At 41.2% G+C, this 11,415-nt stretch overlaps 1 protein-coding gene across 1 annotated transcript in view; it reads right to left on the reverse strand.

The window, feature by feature from the left end:
- LOC120945468 (cytochrome P450 2D6) overlaps positions 1 to 10,559 on the reverse strand; it is an 88,055-nt gene extending 77,496 nt beyond the window's left edge. The window contains exon 1 of the mRNA XM_040359627.1: positions 10,244 to 10,559. Coding sequence (XP_040215561.1) covers positions 10,244 to 10,441 — 198 coding nt within the window. The 5' untranslated portion in view covers positions 10,442 to 10,559. The remainder of the gene's footprint in view (positions 1 to 10,243) is intronic.
- Positions 10,560 to 11,415: the final 856 nt, after the last annotated feature.

The raw sequence follows: 11,415 nt of genomic DNA on the forward strand, positions 1-11,415 counted from the left end.
TCTTCTCTCCTCTGGAATCAAACGAAAAGACCGCCAGAGGGGAGAAAACGTCACTTCCTCCCTGCCTGTGTTTACAGTTACACAGGCAGGGAGGGCTCTGCTGCATTCTCATTCGCTGAGGGAGATCGAGAGGGGACGGCTGGAAACCAATAGCCGCCCCCTCCTCCCGGACCTCCCGTACACCGTTCCCGGCCGCCGCATGTACCGGAGGGGGTCCCGATCGGACCCCCGAACCGAGGTAAGGCGGGGACGTACCTATACGCCCATGTGCCTGTACGTGCCATATTGTGGACGTATATGTACATGCGGTGGTCGGGAACTGGTTAATCATAATACTTCTATATTACACAGGCCAGTAATATGACACATGCAGAAATAAAAATAAAATAAAAACTGTTTGCATAAATTGTTAGCATACATTTCTTTCTGATTGATGAGGGCACAAATTATCATTTTTTGGGAATCAAATAAAATTGCAGTCACTTATGTGAGTCTTTGATGCATGCATAGTGAATGTAAATGTCAACCAGTATACATACACACACAAGAGCTGGTTCTGTCCAGCTCAGTAGATGCTTTAACCACTTCAATACAGGGCACTTAAACCCCATTCTTACCAATTTTCATCTTTCGGTGCTCTCACACTTTGAATGATAATTACTCATGCAACACTGTACCCAGATTAAATTTGCATAATTTTTCTTTGTTTCTGTCATAAAACTTAGCAAATTTGTAATTTTTCATCATAAATTTTAGCCAAAATTTATACTGCTACATATGTTTGGTAAAAATAACCCAAATTAGTGTATATTATTTGGTCTTTGTGAAAGTTATAGAGTCTACAAACTATGGTGCCAATCCCTGAAAATTGATCAATCCGATCACACCTGAAGTACTGACTAATTTCTTGAGATACTAACAAGTCAGAAAAGTACAAATACCCCCCAAATGACCCCTTTTAAGAAAGTAGACATTCCAAGGTATTAAGTAAGTAGCATGGTGAGTTTTTTTAAGTAGTAATTTTTCCCACAATTCTTGGAAAAATTAAGATTTTTTTTAGATTAAATTTTTTTTTACAAAATTGTCATATCTGGTTATTTCTCTCACAGAGCATATGCATACAACAAATTACACCCTAAAATACATTCTGCTACTCCTCCTGAGTATGGGGATACCACATGTGTGGGACTTTTACACAGCCTGGCCACATATAAAGGCCCAGTAGCACCATCAGACATTCTAGAAGCATACGTTACATATATAATTTCCTGGTAACCTATTATTTTTGAAGGCCCTTCATATTTCTAACACATAGCATGTACATACTAAGAATTACAATCCAAAATAAATTCTATTGCAGGCAGGGTAAATAAAAGTATTACCTGTGCTTTTAGTAGTGTCCACAGAGAGCACTGGTCCAGGCAGCAGTCAGGGGTGTGCTTAGCGGCAGCAATAGTAATTATCCAGGCAGCAGGCAGGAATATTGTCTATGGTCAGCACAAGGATATTGTGAACACAGCTAAAGAATTTTTTTAATAGAAATTGTCCAGGCAGAGACAGCCAGCACAGCCATAATATTGGTCCTTGTACACCTTACACCTGCACTCAGTATTGTACTGCTCTCCAGCACTTCATAAACATACTGCCTCTTGCTACAGCTAATTATTTGCATAGTCCAGGTAGCAGCGAGTGGCGTGGTCCGTTCATGCGGCAGGCAAGGGCATGATGGCAGTAAGTCAGCAGCAGGCTGAGGGCCGCAATCGGGTAAGACCTGTGCACAGGGGTAGAGGATTCAACCCACCCAAATCTCTATGAAGCCTCCGGACTCCAGACCCTAATCCGGAAATTACGAAACCCGGAGAAAACAAAAAAAAATGTTTTCTCCATCCGGAAAAACTATTCTGGAGCCCCTTACATATGTGAGACCCCTGTGTACTACAGTAGCAGGGAAACAGATCAGTCCAAGTGGTAGGCAAAAGCATAGTCACAAAACAGGCCAGGGTCAGTTTATGTGGAAACAGTCTAAACAGTAGGCAGAGGCATAGTCAAAAAGCAGGCCAGGGTCAGTTCACGTGGAAGGCAGTGGCATGGTTATTTGGGGAAGCATGGAAAATGGTCAGCACAGATGATAAAAATGGGAGGGAAATGGTTAAAAATATGGGCTAATATTTTAGGGATGTATGATAATGTTCGAAGCATTCACCAATGCAAAGGCCAGGTTGGGAGGGACAATGGGGACAATGGTAGCTGGTATCTTTTCTAAATCCTCCTTTGCTGCACACGCAACATCTTTTTTGTTGTCTTCGGGCTGCTTCGGATGGTAGGATGTTGTACGGGAAGTGGCGTTCATAAAGTCGGCTAACAGCATTAGAGCGAAGGTTTTTCTGTGGGGGGTCTTTGTTGATAGATGAGAGACGTGACTAATTCTTCTGAGAATTTTAGGAAGGGGGCGGGGCTTTCTGTAGATTTGGTGTAGACTATGTAGGAATTATAAATGGATGAGATAAATTGCTACTTTCTTGTACCAAAAATCCAAAAAAATGCAGCGCTAGAAATGAATAGTGAAAAGACAGTGATGTCTATGTTCAACATACACAAATATGAATGTAAGTGAGTGAATCCATAAATAAATTAGTCATAAAATTGAAAATGATACCAAATATTGTAGTGGAGACACTATAGACCTTATTAAAAAAGTCAATATCTGTGAATATATAAGTCCATAAAAATAAACGTGGAAATGTGAGTCCATAAAAATAAACGTGGAAAGGGTTGAAATCATCAATCAGAAATTGTAGTGACAAAACACCCACGGTGATTCTAGTTGGAATGTAATAATGGTGATAACGCCCGCCACCATAAGGGGAGGCTTACCGGATGCGATGGACCCAAGTGAGCTTATACCCAAAGGGTCAGATAGGCTTGTAAATGGTACAGATGAGATGGTACAGGAACACACCAACACAAACGGACAGCAAACAACGATAAGGTCTTCGCTTAGTATCAGGTGGAAGGGATAACCCCAGCTGGGAGATGGCTCATAAGGTTGGAAGAGCTTGCCCAAGTTATGTGGAGGAAAACGAAAGGCACATAGCGTGATACCGTAAAAACAGGAACGTTTATTATCGGTTAAAAACACTTACAGTTTGGTAGATAAAAAAGGACATCAATGTTGTAAAGTGCATGGCAGCAGTAGAGTCCCGACGCGTTTCGCTACAACTAGCATCGTCTGGGGTCATTTGTCTCCCCGTAGAATGCCTAGCTGGACAGATTCTTCTCTCCGATGCTGCATCCACAAGCCGAGGCAGTGGATGCCCTGTCATGCCCCTGGAGGTTCACCACTGCATATGCCTTTCCTCCCAGGCCATTAATATTCAAATTCCTCCTGAGGCTCCTCAGGGAGTCAGTTCAGGTGGTGGCAGTACTTCCGTATTGGCTGAAGAGACCCTGGTTCCCTCTAGCCAAGCGCCTCAGTGTGAGCTCTCCAATCAGGATCCCTCCTTTCCCTCAACTTCTGTCGCAGGGCAGTCTAGTTCATCCAAACCCTCAGAAGTTGAATCTTCGAATCTGGAGGTTGAGAGGCAAGGTTCGAGTCCCTAGGGTGTTCCCCAGGAGTTATAACAACCCTTCTAAAAGCCAGAAAGCCTGCAACTAATGCCATTTATTCCAAAATCTGGGACAAGTTCTTGTCATTTGCTACCGGAAATGGATTTGATACAATCCTTCCCTCTACGTCCAATATTCTAGGTTTCCTTCAGACAGGACTTGATCTGGGGCTTGGTCTGAGCTCCCTCAAAGTGCAGGTATCAGCAATCTCTGCTGCAACAAATAAGAGATGGGCGGAAGATCCTTTGGTATTCACTATCCTCAGAGGAGTATTGAAGATTTGTCCACCTCTCAGACGATCATTTCCTAAGTGGGATCTGTCCCTGGTCCTTGAAGTTCTATCTGACCATCCCTTTGCTCCAGTGGAACAAGTAGCAATATGGAACCTAAAACTAAAGACAGCTTTCCTGCTAGCCATTACATCTGGCAGAAGAATCTCGGAACTTCACTCCTTAGGGATAGGTGACGGCCACATCTTTCTTCCCCAACAGGGTGGAACTTCGCCCTCTTCGAGGGTTCACACCTAAGGTCGCTACTCCAAGCCACCTGTTTGAACCCTGGGCACTACCAGTGTTTACAGACACAGGTTCAGAGTCTTGTCGTGAGCTGGATGTATCCAAAGTGCTCAGGGCCTACCTACAAGCCACGACCCCTTCAGAAACTCTGAGAGACTTTTTATTGTACCGTTCAGTAAATACAGGGGCAAAGAAGCTTCCATCAGAACTCTGGCATCTTGGGTTGTAAAGTTAACCCAGAAGACCTACAGGGTGAAGAATATCCTCCATCCTGAGTGAATGCTCATTCTACAAGGGCAGTCTCAGCTTCCTGGGCAGTAAGGGCTAATGTTTTGTTGAAGACGGTGTGCAGGGCCGCCACCTGGTCTTCTCACCATACGTTACTCAGACACTACCATATTGGTACAGGAGCTCTCACGACTGTTGAGTTCGGAAGAAGGGCAGTTCAGGCTGCTATGTCTTCTTCTAATTAAACATTTACTGTTAAGCATTATCCCACCCATGTCAGCTAGTTATTTATCACAGGTATGCTGCCATGGAGGCACCAGGAAAATGAAAAATTGTATCATACTTACCAGTAATTTTCCTTTCCTGGTGCCTATCCATGGCAGCATACGCTCCCACCCTCGGTATTCTATATTACGGAGAATGTTGGGGGAAGGACTATGCCTTTAATTTATGCTATTCACTAGTCCTGAAGGAGGAGTCGAGGCGGAGCTCTATCACAATGAAATTGACAGGCTCTCGTGCTATCAGTGCTCTAAACCTAGGGGGCACTGCTGCAGTTGCCTGAAACCGGTCCTAGCCAGAAAAAGGGTGAAATGAAATGAATAATGGTGACTGCGCTGTGTGGGGAGGGGGAAGGGGTGCAAAGCAGAATCAAAATCACACCAATCGGGAGGGATAATAATTAGGTATAACCAACTTAAGGCAATATAGGTAAGTGACCTGTAAAAAGGTAATAGTATGCAAAAAATAACGTGAAATACAATACTATAGGTACATAATAAACATGTATAAGTCCAGAAACTTAGTACCATAAGACCAAAATATATATGGTACCGTGAGTAATAGTGAAAAATCCAATGGAATGAAGTTCAAGTAAAGTCTCATATACAGAAAAAATTGGTTCTAAGGAATAAGGTCTTTGGTGCGCTGTGAGCGATAGTATAATGAGAACCCAAAAAGGATATCCAGTGTTTTGAAGAAAAGACAAACTTCGGTGCACACACCTCTAGTGGTATAGAATGCTCACCTCAAGGCCATAGCACGGACAGCCTAGATACCACTTAAACACTGTGTGTTCGATGGCTCAGCAGAATGGGTGCTTAGATGTAGTCTCCATGTTAGATGGTCATATTAGAAAATAAAGGACAAAAGGCAAACATGGCATAATAATGTAACAATGGTTTGGGAGATAATAAATCACATGCGCATGCACTCACATGGAGGCCGTGAGCAGTGGGCCTATCTCCAACGAACGGCGAGTTTGTGCGATCCAGTCAGTGATCTTGATTGGTATGATATTCCTCTATCTCTAATTACCGCCTGGTCATCCACTGGATATTGGCATAGGGGGTGCTCAGGGGGTATATGGATAAAACAAGAGGAAGGCAAATAGTACAGCTCCGCATAAAAAGTATTTAATGTTAAAAGTAGATGGGTAAAAACTCACATTTCCAATGTCAGGATATTTCCAAACAAAAACTAGCGACGCGCTCGTGTTCCTCCCGTCAGGGTGTGTGAGGTGTGTGCACCGAAGTTTGTCTTTTCTTCAAAACACTGGATATCCTTTTTGGGTCCTCATTATACTATGGCTCACAATGCACCAAAGACCTTATTCTTTAGAACCAATTTTTTATGTATAGGAGCTCTATCACAGGTATGCTGCCATGGATAGGCATCAGGAAAGGAAAATTACTGGTAAGTATGATACAATTTTCCGTTTTTTGCATCGATACATGTCCCCTGGGGCAGGACCCAAGTCCCCAAACACTTTTTAGTACAATAACTTCCATATTAACCTTTAAAATTAGCACTTTAGAATTCTCCCATAGACTTTTACAGGGTGTTCCGTGGCTTTTCGAATTTGCCGCGAACACCCCAAATTGTTCGCTGTTCGCCGAACAGGCAAACAGCCAATGTTCGAGTTAAACTCATGTTCGACTTGAACTCGAAGCTCATCCCTACTACCCATGAACTAAATGGACTTGTGTCTTTTTTCAACTAGACTAACTATATACCTTAACTATATACACTCTGTGGGGGAGATTTACAAAAACTGGTCAACACAGATTTTGCAGCAGCTCTGCACAGAAACTAGGTTTTGTTGTCGATGCCTAATTAAACAAGCCGAAGTTAGAAGCGGATTGGTTATTATGCAAAGCTGCACCAAATTCAGTGTGCTCCAATTGTAGTAAATCTCCCCCTCTGAATTTTCTTGTTTTGTAGCACTTTTCTGCTTTTAATATACTGTATTTGAAGTTTTTTATTGATGTTTTGATGTTTAATCTACCCTTCTTCGCAAACCTATCATTGCTTTGAATTATAGCAGCCTTGATTCCACTTTTAGATATTTGTTTTTAACCACTTAAGACCCGGACCAATATGCAGGTTAAGGACCTTGTCCCTTTTTGCGATTCGGCACTGCGTCGCCTTAACTGACAATTGCGACGTGGCTCCCAAACAAAATTGGCGTCCTTTTTTTCCCCACAAATAGAGCTTTCTTTTGGTGGTATTTGATCACCTTTGCGGTTTTTATTTTTTGCGCTATAAACAAAAATAGAGCGACAATTTTGAAAAAAATGCAATATTTTTTACTTTTTGCTATAATAAATATCCCCAAAAAAGGTATACTTTTTTTTTCCCCCTCAGTTTAGGCCGATACATATTCTACCTATTTTTGGTAAAAAAAATTGCAATAAGCGTTTAACGATTGGTTTGCGCAAAATATGTATGTGCCTGTGCCCAGCCGTGCCATTCTGCCGACGTATATGTGCAGGAGGCGGTCCTTAAGTGGTTAAAGTAGTTCACTCTAACACCCTGCATCTACAGACATTCACAATCTAACACTAACCTATCTAGCCCTGGAAAGATACAATATACAATATACATACTGTGAAGCACATGCTTCAGTGTAATTCTCCCTGCTTGTTTAATGTGTGTGTGTGTTAGAGGGAGGGTGATTTCAGGTGTGACTCACTCCTCTGCTAACAGGCTGATTGAAATGTTAATGACCCTTCCTCAGCCAGTCCTATTTCAAAGGGTAATTGATCTAGTGTGTTGTGTGAAGGAGACCTGTGTTTACTGTTTACTGTGATTAGAAGTGGCTCATGTTAATTATTCTGATTGCTTCACTGTGGTAATTATCTCTCCTATATGCGGGGCCAGGCTGTCTAGATAATGTATTCTGTACAACTAGTAATTACCTTCACTGATGTCATTATCTAAAGAAAATGTGTTTTCAGGGTCGGCTCCGAAGTGTCTGCCTATCATCTGTATGGGAGCCCCCACTGTGTGAGGGGGCGGGTTTGTCATTGTAACAGTTTTGTAAAATTACATATAAGCTGTGTGTTGTACCATTAAAGTCTGTCTTGTTCCAGCAGTAAGCTCTGACTCATGTGTGGCTTATTATGGCGATTCCAGGTTGGGATGTTCTTTTATGGGAAGAAGGGAAACGCTTGACGGGGATATCATTCTAATACCGTCACACATACGTTTTGTGCAGCCCATCCGACCCGGTCCCTCGAATAGCTGTCAGCTACGGCTTCGCTGTGTAGGTGGGTGCAGAGGACACGTCTGACAACGGAAGCCCCATAGTAACTCTATGTGTGACATCACTCCCCATTAATTTTACAGCTGTTGTCGACTGTGTCCTATGCAAAGCTTCTGCTGCTGGAGACCGGATCGGCTTAAAAAAAAAAAGGTAAGTATACTGATGTCTTCTTTACAGGGCTAGATAGGTTAGTGTTAGATCGTGGCTGTCTGTAGATGCAGGGATTTTAGTGTTAGGGTGGACTTACAATTTAAATTCTTAGTAACTCTGTCATTTTTTTATTTTTTAAATGCCCTTCTTTATGGCTTTTTTAACTTTGAACATTTTTTTTATTATTTATTACATTTTTTTAGCACCAGCAATTTATGCAGCACTTTACTTACATATTGTACACTCACATAATAAGTCCCTGCTCTAATACGAGATGGAGAGGCCGAGTGGTGATGCCACTTTGTCCAATCAGATAACACCTTGCATTGCTTGAGAAAATTAAAGTATTCTCAGAATGGCACCCATCCTGAGCAAGTACATTCCTGTGTTCACTAAGCAGCAGGGCAGCCACTTAGCAGGGGACACTGAATCCACCAGCAATTACTGTAATAGTGATGCTTACTTTAGCGATTTGCAGCTTGTGTGGGGATCTTTCAGGTATGACACATGCATTATTACATTGATCCAAGCTAAACCAATATAACTATGCAAAAATTTGCAAATCTGAACTTCAGCTTTAAGCTACCATTGTGTATTTCCCATTTCTCTATTGGATTGAATATTTTTATTGTTTTTTTTTTTGTGTTAGCATTGTATTTATAATTCTCACGCATTTAGTATGTCATACATCCTAGGAGGCTACCGAAACAAAACTCACAGCATTCTGCCATCTTGTGCATGTGCAGTGAGGAGCTGGCTGTGACTGATCGGGAAGTCAGAGCCTGCTCCCAAATAAAAGATGATGGTGTGGTAATTAAAGGCCCATACATGCAATCGGATTTTCCAACGGGAATTGGGTGATCGCATTTTTTTGTCAGAAAATCTGACCGTTTGTATGCTACATCGGACAATTACATAGTTACATAGTTAGTCAGGTTGAAAAAAGACTCAAGTTCATCCACAAAAAAAATAAACAAACAAAATAAAAAATACAATACAATCCCATACACCCAACTCCATACCCACAGTTGATCCAGAGGAAGGCAAAAAAAAACAGCAGAGCATGATCCAATTTGCTACAGCAGGGGAAAAAATTCCTTCCTGATCCCCCGAGAGGCAATCGGATTTACCCTGGATCAACTTTACCTACAAATCTTAGTACTCAGTTATATTATGTACATTTAGATAAAAAATCCAGGCCTTTCTTAAAGCAATCTACTGAGCTGGCCAGAACCACATCTGGAGGGAGTCTGTTCCACATTTTCACAGCTCTTACTGTGAAGAAATCTTTCCGTATTTGGAGATGAAATCTCTGTTCCTCTAGAAGTAAAGAGTGCCCCCTTGTCCTCAGTGTTGACCGTAAAGTGAATAACTCAACACCAAGTTCACTATATGGACCCCTTTTATATTTGTACATGTTGATCATATCCCCCCTTATTCTCCTCTTCTCAAGAGTGAATACATTTAGTTCTTCTAGTCTTTCCTCATTGCTACGCTCCTCCATGCTTCTGAATTGTCAGATTTTTCGACAACAAATATTGGATAGCATGCTTTAAAGTTTTCCGACAACAAATGTGTGATGTCCATAGGTGTGTGCAGCCTATTGCATTAGGGTGTGCACCCCAAAACTCAAACACGTGTGTCTATATACTGTATATATAGCCCTGGCACATTCACCTCCCTGCCAGCACAGTGAAAGAGAACTGCGTAAGCACATCTCTTATGTCAGAGCCGGTAAAAAGGAGATCTTTCCCATTTACCCACTGCTACACAGAGCGATAATGATAATGTGCACATGGGGATTAGGGTGTGCAGAGTACAAACATGCATGCTCAGAAGCAATGCTAACCATAAGACAACATTAGCAGAAGTTGCCCAAAGGGTGGCGCTAAAGAGCAGAAAAAGCACATTGTTTTGTTAGCAGACAAAGTTTTGCCTTTTGTATGCAGAACAAGTTCACGGGCAATGCCCTTCGGACAAAATTACACAGCTTTCTCCAATGGAAATCCGATTGTGTGTACGAGGCTTAAGAGATGAAGACTTTGGGATGTAGGAAGACAGTATTGGACTTTTTGGACTGGTTTGCTTTTTTTTCTCCTATATTTTCTTATACTACTATTTATACTTATACCTATATATTTTCTTATACTTTCTTTTCTTATATACTTATGAAGCTAGTATACAGTATATAGCTTACCTGGTTGAAAAATGCCATTGGATGTCTGAAGTCAATCTGTAAAATGTTACCTAGAAACGGCACTGCCCTGGGACCAGGAGGAAACCTTGGATCCTTTTTTCTCTTCACAAAATCCAACAGGAAAAGACAAATAAGGACAGTGAATACTAGTAAAAATACATTAGAATACAAAAAGGGGATAAGCTCTAACTTTGACATAATTGGTATGAATTCAGAGATGATCTTCTAGCTTCAATTATTTGCTTCAGGATCTTGAATCCGTTGTAATGTGCACTTTGCCTAATGATTCTTCTGTACAAAGTACAATGGCACTGCTGCTAGCATTACTCAACAAGGTAAAAACAACTCCATGTAACGCCTCTCACTGAGGTCATCTGCTGAATTTAAAGTGGCAATAGGATGCAGTGATATATGTAGTAAGCAATGGACCCTTGTGCACAGCAGTACAACCATTTATGAGTGTGTATTCAGTAAATGTAGAAAACGGTACATGTAATAAACAATAGAAGGTTTATTAAATGATCTTTGCAAATGCATGTGAAACCATACATACTGCTGCATTACAGTATAGTACTTCTGTAAATCATGGTCCCTAATTCAAACGTTTCTGGGTTCCCAACAAAGCAACCTATATAGCAATGCATAAACTAAATGCAGGCTTACTTATAAACAGCAACCCCTAACTATAGAGGGAGATTAAAAATGTCCAAACTAATTATTAAATAGTAAAAGTTTATTTAATGGTGCCAGCAAGGCAAAAGGGAATTTTTTATTGAGAAAAAAAAAATGTTATTGCATTTTTGTGTAAATATGAGATCTGAGGTCTTTTTGTTCACTGATCTCACATTTAAGAGGTCATGTCATGCTTTTCTATTACAAGGGATGTTTACATTCCTTGTAATAGGAATAAAAGTGAACCAAAAATGTTTTTTTTTTTTTTTTAAAAGGACAGTGTAAAAAACAAAAAAAATATATATATATTTAAAGCTCCCCGTCCCGCCGAGCTCGCACGCAGAAGCGAACGCATATGTAAGTCGCGCCGGCTTATGAAAATGGTGTTCAAACCACACACATGAGGTGTCGTCGCGATTGTTAGAGCGAGAGCAATAATTCTAGCCCTAAACTTCCTCTGTAATTCAAAAATGGTAACCTGTAGGAATTTTTAAATGCCG

This window comes from Rana temporaria, chromosome 7, assembly GCF_905171775.1.
Source record: "Rana temporaria chromosome 7, aRanTem1.1, whole genome shotgun sequence".
Lineage (NCBI taxonomy): Eukaryota > Metazoa > Chordata > Amphibia > Anura > Ranidae > Rana > Rana temporaria.